Consider the following 14,711-nt stretch of genomic DNA (forward strand, 5'->3'; position numbering starts at 1 on the left):
CTTAAGGTTTTCCCAGAATTCATCTGTTTCTTCCCTATTTTTAGCATTATTTTTGTCATTTGTCGGAGCGTGAACATTGATTAATGTGTATTTTTATTTGAACATCGAAAAGTGAGGAAAGATGTTCTCGATGATGTTGACCAAAAATGTTCGACAGAGTTCAGAATTTTTGTGTTTACAGCAAAAGCTGTGCCAAGCTGAGGGCATTTCTTCATTACAATTTTTCCAGGTTTTCCTTTAAATATTCTGAATTTGTTTGATTCAAATGTGTTTTCATCAGTGAAGCGAGTTTCTTGTAGCGCCACAATTTGTATATCTTCCGTGTGTAACTGGTCTGTAAGGTGCTTAAGTTTTCCCACTTTGAGAAGGGAGTTTATGTTGAGAGTTGCTATGTTGAAGATTTTTCTGGGTTTAATCTTGTTGGATTTGCATAGTGTTGCAGACTCCCCAGAATCAATGGGTCTGCTTGCGTCGTTGCCGACGGTGGATTGGCCACCTGGGGTAGTTTCGTTATTGAAAGACATTTCCATCATGCGTTAAGGGGCTCCGGAACGCCCTATACTTGCAATGTTAAAATAACGCTTATAAATTACATCTTTCCTCACAAAGTATTTGAGGTAGGAAGTTGAACTTTTTACAGATTATTTATTGGAATATGGGCTACAACTTAACGCAGGGATTTTACAAAATTTTAGTTCAGTTATTAAAGACGATTTTTTTTCAATTGTAATGAAAATTCACAACTTTTTTTGCAATTTTTATTTATATATTCAAAAATATACAGTTTTTTGGAAAAAGGCTGTGTTAAATTATGCAGAAGGTACTGTGTAACATTTACTGAAGGTTTGAAACAAATATGTTTGGAAGATCCTTAGAAAACATGTAATTAGTATGAGAAAATAAAAGTTTTGGGAATCGAGCGACAAAGATTGGATTAACTTTTTAGTGCATTCCAGGTCCATAGGATGGATTATCTTCATCCTCTGCAAACTCCTCCTCCAGCTTCCTCTTGTTCCTCCTCCTGTTTACTCTTGCTTGTATTTCTAGACTCTTTACAGCCCTGTCTGCAGCCCGAAGACGTTCCTTGTCTAAAGCAAGCATCGCTCGTACCATGTTGTTTACAGTAATAACACATACCTTTGGCTTTCCAACATTTCTCCTTTTCTTAAAAGCCTTCAGAGGATTTCTAATAACTTTACTTTTACTCATTATTATACTTCAACAAAACAGAGACTCAAGAAACAGAATTAATTACGAATATTTTCGAGATAACGACAGAGTAAATAAACATGAAACAATCGACAATCACACCAGCGATATATACTGAACCATCACAGGTTAGCCACAACACGTACTTTATCTCACATCACTAAAATGTACCTGATGAACACGGACGTTATTAATAGCACCATTTGACAGCAGTTTAACAGCGCCACAGTGGGTCACGCCCATGTAGAACACATTTCAAAAAAAATTTAAAAATAGTTGTAGTCTTCGGAATTGAATAAATTATATATCTATTAAAAGGTAATTGTCTGCAGATTCAGAAAACGCAAAAAAGTAAAAATTGAACTTTTCATGATTTTTGAGCCTTAAGATTGTAACTGTTGAAATTCTTCAAAGTTGGGGAGATTACTTGCGTAACCTACCAGGAATACGACTAACGTTGTTAGCGTTAGAAGGTTTTCTTGAAACAGCCGCCTCTAACATGAGGAACAGACGCTGCCCACAAGCCGCCCAATCTGGGTACAGACGCTTGCAGTTATAGATTTTTGGTTCCTCCGCTCTCTCAGCCGTTGGGAGTTAAAAATTCCTCATCCACCTGAAAATAAGCGCCTAATATCCCGCAAAAGCCTGCTTAACAGCATTAACTGAGAAATCTAGGAGTCCCGCAGGGACCGCAAAGAGAAGATGAATTACAGCGCACAGAGAAGCATCCAAGCAATAATTTTTCTCCAGCTCCATACACTAACGTAACGGCAAGAAGTCCCTAATAAGTTCTTCAGTGGGAAATACCCTCTTAGCCTCTGATATCAACTTCGCAGTACTTTGCGGAGTACAGATGTAAACATAAACGTAGGTGTCGATGTAGATCCCTGCACTTAGTCTGTGATGACAGGTGTTTGAGCGAAGGAACGTAACATTGGGTGTGTCGCAAGGAAGTGCAAAAGCACAGTTAATGTTCTCAGTATACGTAAAAGCCTTATCAGATACGTCAGCAGCACATTCAGATTGTTCACTGACATCGCTGATGGCTATAGGAAAACAACGTCACTGGATTATTGTGAGCTAGTACAAGACGACGTCAGCTGTAGTTGCACTTTGTGTCTGAATAGATGTTAGAGAATGGGCATAAAGAAGAGGAATTAGTCTACAGCCTTAGTCGTTCAGATCTTCAGTCTATCACTTGTTAACATTAGGGAAGACAGTGACACGTTAAAACATTAATAGAGAAGACGAATGGAAGACTTTAAATTTGTCGGCAGGATTATGTTTTAAAATCACTGACTTCGTTGGGGAAACTGATTACTAGAAACTAGTGTACCTATTGTAGGGTACTGCTCCTGTGTTTCAGATCCGTATCGTATAGTAGTGGTAACAGACGACGAAGGAATTTAGGAACTCCATGACACGAATGCAAGCGGTCGGCATAGCCCACACGAAAAATTAACAGAGACGCTCAGTGATCTGAAATAGGAATCACTGGAAGAAAAGCGATGTTGCCGCGAAATCCTGTAGTGTAAACTTAGAGACCGGGAACTCGAGACAGGCTTTTCTGTATCCTGCTTCAGTCCTAGACTTCCTGCTGCAATCATGAGAACAACGTGAGTCTGGCTAGGACACGTACGCAGGCATACAGAGAGTATAATTTTTTCCTGCTCTCCGTAGCGGATAAAACAGTACAGGAAATTGTTGTCACAGGTATGAAAGATACGTAGACGTACATCTCAGCTTAAATGTTCCAGCTGCGTACGATGTCTTAATCGAAATACCATTTGTATAGTGAACAGCTACGCCCTCTCGACTTGTACATTGTAAAACTCACCTGCCTGTTCGCAAGACTCATTCAGAGAGGATGTATGTTTTTAGCGAGTAGAATTGTAATGAAACTCAGTGCGCAAATTATGTGACTGAGATGGATGTAACAGCGATCTCCTTGCTAATAAATCTTTTTTTATGATCCCCAGCTTGTACGTATTGAATTTTTTCCCCGGTTGCATCCAGTCGACGGTTTACCAAACACCTACCGATGATCAAAAATTTAGTGCTCCAAGTGCAAGATCTTGAGACAGTATGTACGAACCAGATGAAATCGAGCGAGTCCGAACTCACTATGGTGGCAAAGTAAAGCTCACATTCAGCCCGAAAGTGCTGTTATGAACTATTCGTGAAATTCACCATGACAATTGTTTTCAGCATTACCTTCAACTAACGCATTGCGCGTGACTGTCTCCGTAACGAGAAAAGTAAGCAATTTTTATTAGAGCTGAGAGTAATCTGATCCGTAAGTGATGCGTAATGTTGTCTGTGCATGTACCTGATCATACGATTTCTCTGCACCCCTCGTATCTGCAGTAAACGATGCATCACAGCGTAACATGGGTAAAAGTAGCTCTCGACCAGTGTTTTCCTCGTTCTCGTCTGGTGATGGCTATCCATGAGTCCCTGCATACTCTTGCGCGTTGCGGCCGCTCTGTGGTCTTTGTGTGGACCCCCGGTCATGTCGGTATCCCGGGCAATGAACATGTTGACCGCCTGGCGAAAGAGGCCACGTGTAAACCATCTCTGGATGTTGGCCTCCCAGAGACTGATTTGCGGGCAGTCCTCCGTCGAAAAGTTTTTGCGCTTTGAGACGCTGAATGGCGCGATCGGATTACACCCAATAAACTCCGTGCCATTAAGGAGACGACGACTGTGTGGCGGTCATCCCTGCGAGCCAACCGCAGGGACTCCATCGTCCTTTGTCAGCTCCGCATTGGCCACTCCCGGCTAACACACAGTTATGTACTGCGCCGGGAGGACCCTCCTCTGTGTCGCTGTGGGGCAGCTTTGACAGTGGCCCACATTCTGTTGGCCTGCCCCCTTTTAGCTGTGGTCAGGCAGACATTTGCGCTGCCTGATACGCTCCCTGCCCTTTTAACAGACGACTCCACTATGGCTGACTTAGTTTTACGTTTTATTCGGCAGGGGGATTTTATCATTTAATCTGAGTGTTTCTGTTTTATTTTATTGTTTTGTGTTGATTCTGGCCTTTGGCCTATGATTTTCAACAGATTTTTTTTTAATGTGTTTCTAAGTGGTTGGCTTTTCCTTTTTTATTTCTCTGGTCGGCCAACCACCGTCACACTCTGTGTGGTTTTAGTTCGTTTTGTCTTGTCCTTGTCTCAGTTTCTCTTGTTCTGTATCGTCTGTGATCTCTTCTGTTCCTCGTTTTTATTCTCTGTGGGTGTTGTTTGTCTTTGGAAAAAGGGACCGATGACCATAGCAGTCTGGTCCCTTTAATCCCCCAAACCAACCAACCAACCAACAAATACATTCCATTAAGCCTTGGTCCCCAAACAGGCCGTTTGTTAAGTAATGTTACAAGTAGCCACTGTGTTCTGTATGGAAATATTGTCCTACACTCTCCAGTCACATTAATGTGACACCTGTCAAAAGCCTGAATAAACTACTTTGGCAGCGTTTGCAGAGTCAACGAGATTGTGGAGGACACCGACAAGATGGTGGAGCCAAGCCGACTACATGAGAATGCAGGCTTTCTCGGCGAATCTCGATGATAAAGTCTTTTCGGGTTGACAGCCGAGTCAAGTCAATGCGTCGTTTTCCGGCAACGTTTCAGCAAGTTTCTTACTTGCCATCTTCAGGCGAAGATGGCAAGTAAGAAACTTGCTGAAACGTTGCGGGAAAACCATGTATTGACTCGGCTGTCAACCCGAGAAGATTTTATCATGCCAACTACAGCTTCGTGGCCAACGGCCTTGCCGCAGTGGTAACACCGGTTCCCGTCAGATCACCGAAGTTAAGAGCTGTTGGGCTGGGCTAGCACTTGAATGGGTGACCATCCCGTCTGCCGAGCGCTGTTGTCAAGCGGGGTGCACTCAGCCCTTGTGAGACAAACTGAGGAGCTACTTGACCGAGAAGTAGCGGCTCCGGTCTCGTAAACTGACATACGGTCGGGAGAGCGGTGTGTTGACCACATGCCCCTCCATATCCGCATCCAGTGACTCCTGTGGGCTGAGGATCACACGGCGGCCGGTCGGTACCGTTGGGCCTTCATGGCCTGTTCAGACGGAGAGAGACAGCTCCGTGGCTAGCTGCGCTAGGTTTCTCGTTTGAGGATTCATGGTACGAACAGCCCGATCGATGTGAGACCGCAGAGTCTCGACTGGCTTTAAATCCGGACAGCGGATTAAGGGAAACTCATCCTGGCGCTTTTCCAAACACGCACGTACACTGCGAGGCCGTGTGATTTGTTGCATTGTCCTGCAAGTAGATGCCATTGTGCCTAGGAAAAACAATCTGCATATAGGGATGGACATGGTCCCCAAGGATAGACGCGTACTCGTGTTGATCCATCGTGCCTTCCAGAATGACGAGATCACCCAGGGACTGTCACGAAAACATTTCCCAGACCATAAGACTCTCCTCTCCGGCCTAGATCATTCCGACAGTTGTTGCAGGATGTTTGCTTTCAGACGTTCCAAGCTTAACACGTCAATGCCGTCTGTCCTATTAAACGTAAAAGGCGATTCATCTGAAAAGGCCACCTATCGTCCCTCAGTGGAAGCCCAGTTGCGGTATTGGCTTGCAGATTGCTGCCTACGTTCCCAATCAGGGCGTATGAACCAGGCACTAGCTGCGGAGGCCTGTACGCAGCAACGTTCGCTGAGCTGTGTCGTTGGTCCACCTGGGTGGTCAGTTGCTCAACAATTATACGTCTATTCTCCCGTACGCATCTCCGCAGCCGTCAGTCACCTACGTCTTGGATCTTTGGGTAGCGCTATTTTGCCATGAACGGTATACTTTAACCGCGTGCACAGTTTACGAACTTAGCCGTTTCGGAAATGCTGCCCCTCTTGGTCTGGAAGCCGATGATCATGCCTTTTTGGGCGCAAGAAAAATCGCTCCTATCCTGCATAACGACGGTGACTGCACTGTTTTTTTTCCTCGTACCCCGGACGCGCTCTATATGCACTTTCCATGCTAGTGGTGCCACCTGCGAGTGGTTATTCCATGCTGACGTCGAACATAGGCGGTGGTCATATTAGTGTGACTGGACCATATACTTAGTACAAATGTTATTGAAATGTAAACATTTCGATTAAGAACCCATCTCCTTGAGCTAAAATTTCATCCACGACCCATGATTGGGGAATGTAATACTCGTACATACATGCTGAGGTACCGGACCATTTTCTTCTGGCGTTAAGATAACATGTAGCTCGCCAATATGGTTCGAGATGGATAGGTGTCTGTGACTTCGCCTCCACGATCGCCTGACCTCAATCTCCTGGTTTTCCAGTATGGGTTAACAAACTGGAGAAGAGAGCGTTGTACAGTCTTGTCAACAGGTACGACTGTATAGTACGCTGTCACAAGCAGTACAGTTACATATAACGTGCTCAAGTAGTATTGTGATTAAGTTATGGAGCACGCGGGTAAAATTTTATCCCGTGCCTGTTTATGCTACACTCTATACTTTTCGTACTGCATCTCGTGCCCTCTAATGTGGTCATTGACGTGCTGGGTGGAGGGTGGGGAAAGTCACAGTATTCTAGCAGAACATTGAATACCCCTTCCCACAAACATGAACTACACCACAAAATCTGCCGAACTTAGTCATGCTTCTGTTGCCCTGTGTTACTGAAAGCAATCCAAACGTAATAAAATGTAAGAGCTCTGTTTAGAAAATAACAAATCACTTTTAAATTATGCGCCAACGCATATATTTAGTGATATGTGGTTGGCAGCACTGCCTTGTGTATTACCTCCTTCGTAACCTCCTGTTTTCTTAGTGATGGTATTTCGTTTAGTTTTCATGATATTGCTTTTTTGAGTGCAACATTTAACGACGATTTTTGAAGTGTTGTGTTCTGTGGAGGAACGATGTAACGTCAAATTTTGCATGAAACTGGGGAAAATTTTTACAGTAACGTTTCGACTTTTGAAATAAGCTTACGGAGATGACGCTCTAAAGTGGCTCTGAGCACTATGGGTCTTAACAGCTGAGGTCATCAGTCCCCTAGAACTTAGAACTACTTAAACCTAACTAACCTAAGGACATCACACACATCCATGCCCGAGGCAGGATTCGAACCTGCGACCGTAGCGGTCGCGCGGTTCCACACTGAAGCGCCCGAACCGCTCGGCCACACCGGCCGGCAATGACGCTCTGAGTCGTACACAATGTTACAAATGGTTTTCACGTTTTAAAAGTGGTCGTCGGTCAGTTGGCGGTGATTCTTGATCAGGAAGGCCTTCCAGTTCAACTGATAACTCACACGTTCATAAAATCGACGATCTGGTGCGGGAAAATCAGCGATAACTATGTTGCAACGGTTGCCGGTACGTGAAAAAAAAAGACACCAAAGTTGTGGCGCGACAGCTCATGCACACTCACATTTGTCAGTTCGTCAGTTTGGTAACAGGAGTCAGATGACTGATGTGCCGCAGCCTCCTTAATTGCCAGACTTGACTCGTTGTGATTTCTAGTTACTTACGAAATTAAAATCTGTAGTGAAAGAACGCCGTTTTCAGAGTATTGGTAACATCAAAGCAAATGAGACTATCCCGGATTGGTTCGCGTAATGAAAACACCACTGAGATCAGTGTGTGAATGGGGGACGGGGGGGGGGGGGGGTGAGGACTTTGAGGAGGACAAGGACTAACAATCTGTCAAATTAAAAATATGTATCTACGTCTCAATAAAGTTTAAAAATAAAGTTGCTTTATTTTATCAACAGACCTTGTATAGTTTACTGTCACATAACTTAACGCTATGGACTGGTGTTGCTAGAACGTAAACACATTTCAAGCTTCTTCAGCATGTAAGGATTCCAGTGACGCCAGTCGTCATACATACTATTGGCTGTAGTTCCGATGGAGGGGGAGGGGGGGGGGGGGGTTCCAGGGAGGAGATCGTGCCTTCCACCTGTTCTGTTCCATAGTAAATGCCACATTTGTCACGTTGATTGCGTCATAAAGTGACTGGGATGTGTTTTGGTGTTGCAGGTCCTTGCGGTACACAGGGATTATGGACCTGAACATGTTGCCGAGCACTACGCATGCGCACGACTTCCACTCCGGGCTCAGCCGGGTCGTCATGGTGCGCAAGACGGAGCAGCGGACATTTGCTTCCACCAGGAGCGGAGAGGTACGTTTCTGCACGGGCGCCTCTTCTGCTGTGACGGAGCTAGTGTTACGCGGATGTGCATACAAATAGTTCTGTGATTTCTGTGTTGTACGCTCGCAGGTAAGTCTCACTTCGCAAGAAATCAATACTTTGTTTCCTTCCTTAACAATATGCTCATGTATCTTGCCTGCGAACGTCTGGAAAAATACTAACAACGGTCATAAAGCTTGCACGGCTCTAACTTTTAGTACTATAAAAACTGTAATACTATAGGAGAATTTCTTCCTGAACATTTTGATGTACAATTAATAACATGATTTCTCACGCTGACTTATTGCAATACTTTTTGTGAAGATCAATAAATTACATTTTGATGTGCTGGTTCACATTTGGAATCTTTGCCTGACTATCTTTCTTAGGTGCGTGAAACTTTACGTACACGTAAAGAGTATGTCTATCTAAAAAGTAAACTACAGTCATGTCTTTAAATTCTTCATTTGTGTGGCCATATTGTCCGTATTGCTTTACATTCTTGAGAGGATTTTTGTTCTGCCGTTGCAACTACAAAAAATGCGTCTCTTTTTTCACCAGATGCGTTTCGCTTTATTGATGTAAAGCATCATCAGTGGTCTGTAATTAAGTTGTTTACATTTTGACTTGCTGTAAGATTGCAAAATGGTTCGTTAGCAATATATTGGTTTTTACTTGCGGTGATTTCCGCTTAGACTAAAACTATAGGTGTCTAAACAAGAACAACATCAATGATGTGCCAGCTGACGGCATTTTCCGTAGAAAGCGAGAAATCAAGCGGAAATAACCATAAGTACAAACCAACATATTGTTAACGAACTGTTTTTCGATCTGAAAGCAAATCGAAACGTAAACAACTTAATTACAGACCACTGATGAAGCATAACCTCAATAAAGCGAAACGCGTCTGGTGAAAAAAACAGGCATTTTTTGTAGTTGCAATGACAGAACGAAGCCAGCCGGTGTGGCCGAGCGGTTCTAGGCGCTTCAGTCTGGAGCCGCGCGACCGCTACGGTCGCAGGTTCGAATCCTGCCTAGGGCATAGATGTGTGTGATGTCCTTAGGTTAGTTAGGTTTAAGTAGTTCTAAGTTCTAGGGGACTGATGACCTTAGATGTTAAGTCCCATAGTGCTCAGAGCCATTTGAACCATTTTTGAAACAGCGGTCAGGTACAAAAGTAAACATACGCTGTGATGTTCGTTACTTTCAGGCCCAATTTAATATTTTGTATTGCCACCTTCTGCTTCGATCACAGATTCCAAAAGTCGACGCATAAATTCCACCATTTTTTTTCGTGTACGCACGTGTAAAGTTATTCCACTCTTTCACTAAGGCTGCTTTTAAATCATCTTTGCTTTTGATGTTGTATTTTTTTATCCTACACTTTAGTTCGCCACAAAGATGCTCAATTGGGTTAATATCTGGTGGCTGGCAAGGCGAATGCAACTGTTTTGGTACATTGTAAAGAAGCCATTCTTTTACGATAATGGCCGTGCGCTTGCTGAAACACACAGTCTGTTCTTAGTCCCAGTTTCTCCGCAGATGGCTTCAGATTCTCTTTTAAGATGGTGAGATACTTCCGTTTATCCATAATACCTTCAATAAATACTAAATTCCCAACTCCAGCTCCAGACATGCAACCCCACACAAGAATATTTCCACCACCATACTTCACTGATGGGACAAGATTTCTCTTCTCCCAACTTTCATTCCTGTTTCGCTACATCATTTGCTGTCCATCACACTGGAAGATGTTACTCTCATCCGTGAAAAGTTCTGTATTCCAAAATGTGGAATCTTTATTTCGGCGCAGAGTTGCAAATTCTAGGCGCTTCTGTTCATTTACCCTTCTTATGAACGGTTTCTTCCTTGATGTTCTACTTCCAAATCTGAGTATGCAGGAGTCTTCGTACTTTATTTCCACTAGTATTTGCGACATCAAATGGCAGCTCCGTAGCTGTAATTCTGGGATCTGTATTGACTTTTCTAATTATGTGTCGGCGCCCCGTGTTAGTTAATTTCGGTGGTCATCCTCATTTAGCTTTGATTTCTACACTTCCTTGATCCTTGTAATTTCTTATTACGCTCTGGACACTTGCATGGCTCCTCCTAACAATTTCCACAGTGAGAAGCCCTTTTTACTGAGCTCAATAATATTTTTCCTCACCTCCACTGGTATTTCAGTTCGTTTTGAATCCATTTTACGCGATCGAATTATGTATTGCAATACACGTCTATTGTATCAACAAAACACCACTTGCACCATGCCCACTGCAACGTCTCTCTCGCAACTAACGACAGACTCGGAAGTGTATGTTGACTTCTGTAGTAAACAAATACTGTTGCATCTATCACGCTTGCAATGCACGGTAGCTGTCTGAAGACCTTGGTTTATGTTATGGACGCAGGCAGAGTGTTGCACGTCTACCTCTGTGCATCCAGGTTGTACGCACCATGCTACAAAATGGGGGTATATGTATACTTCAGTGACGAACTGTATATCAATGTAAGACTGTTTCACAGAAACGATGTTACTAATAATGATACACATCTACTATATTACTGAATGACTAACCGAGGATATGTTCGCAGCTGCAAGTTGCCTATCGAACTTCTTCCAGGGGTAACAGAAACTTGATGTTCAATATTTCATGTAATTATCGACCGAATTTGAAAATTAAAATGCTGTCGTGGTATACTCGTCCAGAGTAAAAATTTGACACGATAAGACAAGTGTTACAGTTAGAAACTACACACGTCTTTAGGCAGCGTAACTTACGGAGTACAAATTACCCAGACTATATTTATCCAATATTTGAGAAAGAGAGGTCTTAGCGACTTCTAACAAACTTTAAACAAACCTTTTCCCACATGGACGCTTAATGTCATATCTTTAGTCATTTGTAATCAGACAGTTGAAGCACTTTTATACATTGAAGTTCGAGTCTTTAAAGGATCGGTGGTGGAGATTCACTGATGTAATACTAGAACATCAGATTAGTTGTTTTGAAAATCAGTGATTGGATTACGTTGTAAAGAACAAACTGAGTTGTCTACCCTACTTCGCCATGTAATTTCAGAGCGCTGACCTCATTGGTTGGTTTCAGAGCTTAGGATGACAGAGATGGAGCCACGTGCGGTTTTGTGTCTCTCTCTGTGGTAGAAGAGGTTAACCAAGGACAGTGACAACTAAACTCCATGAAACGGTTCTGAAAGATTCAATTTACTCCCGGATATGTCGCTTATAGACACCTCTGTTTCCTCTTCAGCAGAATAGCAAAAAAGAGACTTTTGCCAATATACTGAACGTCTAAGAAGAGTGATATCAATACTTCGATTAAAAAAAAGAAGTCTTGGCAGATAGTTACCTGCAGCTCCATGAAACTTAACAAATGTGTCTTCTACCTATGCGGATTACTTTGAAAGAGAATCATGGTATTTTGTTTCATCTATTTTCTAAGGATCATGGAGTGCAAATGGTTCAAATGGCTCTGAGCACTATGGGACTCAACTGCTGAGGTCATTAGTCCCCTAGAACTTAGAACTAGTTAAACCTAACTTACCTAAGGACATCACAAACATCCATGCCCGAGGCAGGATTCGAACCTGCGACCGTAGCGGTCTTGCGGTTCCAGACTGCAGCGCCTTTAACCGCACGGCCACTTCGGCCGGCCGGATCATGGAGTCATTAAACAAATTTTATAGCCATACCTTGCACTTCATCTGTTGTAAGAAACAAATGTCAACACAAGTGTTGAAATGCGAAAATTTCGTATTGCAAAAGGTGGTATATTCCCTTCAGTTTTTTCAAAACCACGAAAAATTTATCTAACTACACTTTACCAAGAACAGCTGTGGGATCTGGATTTCGTAAACTGAAATCACATCACTCAACTCCATTCACCCTTTTTTTTTTTTATTACCAGACTAGACTTTTCGCTGCAACTTCACTCGCATAAGTTTTCCCTCTCTCTCTCTCTCTCTCTCTCTCTCTCTCTCTCTCTCTCTCTGTTCCCTCACTCCTCTCTCTCTGTCCAGCTCCTCCCCCCGCTCTATCTGTCTAACCCTTCCTCTGTATATCTCAACTTCCCCATCAACATACTTTGTGCATATGTATCCTCTGAAATACAGTTCAATGAAGCAGGTCAGTACTATTCAACCAACACACCTCTCATGCAGGGGAACCTACATGCTGCAGCCCAGAAAACCGTTTGTTGCCTCTTACATGTAGGCTGCACTGCGAAGCAGGTTGATTTGGCAAATGCGTACTGTTTCTGCACAAAATACGTATCATGAAGTGGAGCCCATATGCCAGGGGCTGAAAAAACACGTTTTTGCCGTATCTCTACTCCTGTTGGAGCTAGGAGGTTATAAATCCCACAAAGCTGATACTCGCGAGGCATGCTTTTACTGTACCAAACTTGGTTGAAATCGACGCAGAGGTTTGGGAGCAGATTCCATATATACTCTGCTATATATATAACTTTGCTCTGAGCAAAACTGAAATGTGAATGTTCTTGGTTTAAGCTTTGTAATGAAAAATCAAGACTCTTTTCTTTCAAATACTCAACGAGTTCATCTCCCAGTTTAGTGTCAAAAAATGGTATATATCTTGCCAAACCTTATGAGATGACATCATTGTGTTACATAGGAAACGCTTTTCCATAGAGCTGTAGCAGAACACCAGTAGGAGCCAGTTCGGTTTACATTTATTTACAGCATCAGTTGCTCGCTGCACTGAAGTCTTTTCCAAGGCAGGTAATCATTTTTGCGTTCATCTTATCAGAACAAACGGTTAATTCGTTACTTTCCACACCTTACTTTTAAAACAAAATACAGTTGGAATACATTTTTATTCTTTTTGTCTGTGTTTATTCTACTAGACAGAATGACTTAGTCAAGCGTGTCTATTTATGCAGGTACACAATATGTAATTCTTTCTTCCTTTTCTCTAGTATTTATCTTGTACAGTAAGGTGTCTTTTTTCAGAAATTAGCAAATTTTATTATTTAACTTTGTAGATGGATGTTTTTCCTAAGGCCACAGTCGTCAAGGTAATCTAAGGGAGCAGTCATATGCGTCTCTGTCTATGGGTAGTGTAAATGTCGCTCTGCATGTAATCTTATTTTAAGTATTCAGTTTGTGTATCGTATACTCTGAGGCGGAGTGTGGGGACCAGAGCAGCATTTGCCTAAACGAGCGTGCAAAACCGACTAGAAACCATTCTCAGGCTGGCCAGTGTAACAGACTACGGTCGTTAATCCACCGTTAATCTTTCTCCCTGTCTTGCGAGCTAGCGCGCTGCACATTACGCTGTATGAACACCTCAAACTGTGTGTCGTATCTAGCCAGGGAATAAACAGTAGCTTAAACGAAAGATCGCTATTTCTTGTTATAATCTCTTCGTTGGTTGCATACTGCAAAAAGCAGTCCTTCAATACTTTTTTTTTTTTTTTTTTACCGCATCTATAAGTCTCGATTGATCTGATGGTTTTGTCTTCTAATCCTCATGAACCTCTTAGTGAATCCACGAAATTCTTCGTTCTTATAACCATTTTTTGCCAGTTTTCTATCCTTATCTATGAACGAATATCTACTTTGTTGTGAAGCTTATTATTTCGTCCATGTCTTATAAATATCCTGTGGTTTCTTGTATCCTGTTAATCTACAAAATTTCTCATTTCATTTATCCAATTAATCACAAACTCCGCTAAATTGGTCATAATCTATTATTTTTCAAATCTTAAAAAAAGTTAAAGTAATGTGAACACACATTAAAAGAACGAAAATCAACTCAATGGTACAAAAATCAACTCTGTGGCAAACGTGCGAGCCACCTACAAAATTTCTTTGATGTGTGGTCCACCAATGAAACGCCCTTAGCACAGAAATAGTAATATCAACTTCTCCATCCATAGTAACAAGTAGTATCCAAGGGCATTCCATATTGACTTCCACGTCATTTTCCCCATTATTCATGGTGTGGCATTTGATTCATCATTACAGTTGCAAATACAGAGTGGAGAAAAATTGTCACGAAATTTTAACTCTGGATAGCCGATGACAGTAGGAACGAATATTACTAATGTTGTGTAGGTCGACAACGCACAATTTTTAAACTACGGAGACTTGGCGCCACCCTCTCCGATTGGCCGCGGGATTGCCCTGTTGCCGCATGCTCTGGACAACGCATGACCGCGAATACTTTGCCTGCCGGAGATCGCGATGTATCCAAGGCGTCTGGGCATTGACGGGGCGAGGGACGTTTGTATGTGTGAACCAAGCCCCTACCACGCCGTAGCGGGGAAGCGAGGCAACTGTCCCCCAA

The 14,711-nt window shown here is 42.7% G+C and overlaps 1 protein-coding gene and 1 pseudogene across 3 annotated transcripts in view; both read left to right on the forward strand.

Annotated features, from left to right (window-relative positions):
- LOC126466320 (uncharacterized) overlaps window positions 1-14,711 on the forward strand; it is a 597,202-nt gene that overhangs the window by 529,728 nt on the left and 52,763 nt on the right. For all 3 annotated transcript variants that reach the window (XM_050096378.1, XM_050096376.1, XM_050096377.1), the window contains exon 2: window positions 8,233-8,374. In XM_050096378.1, the coding sequence (XP_049952335.1) occupies window positions 8,255-8,374 (120 nt within the window). In that variant the 5' untranslated portion in view covers window positions 8,233-8,254. The remainder of the gene's footprint in view (window positions 1-8,232; window positions 8,375-14,711) is intronic.
- Window positions 4,970-5,087, forward strand: LOC126419834 (5S ribosomal RNA; annotated as a pseudogene).

Source organism: Schistocerca serialis, chromosome 1 (assembly GCF_023864345.2).
Source record: "Schistocerca serialis cubense isolate TAMUIC-IGC-003099 chromosome 1, iqSchSeri2.2, whole genome shotgun sequence".
NCBI classification, from domain to species: Eukaryota; Metazoa; Arthropoda; class Insecta; order Orthoptera; family Acrididae; genus Schistocerca; species Schistocerca serialis.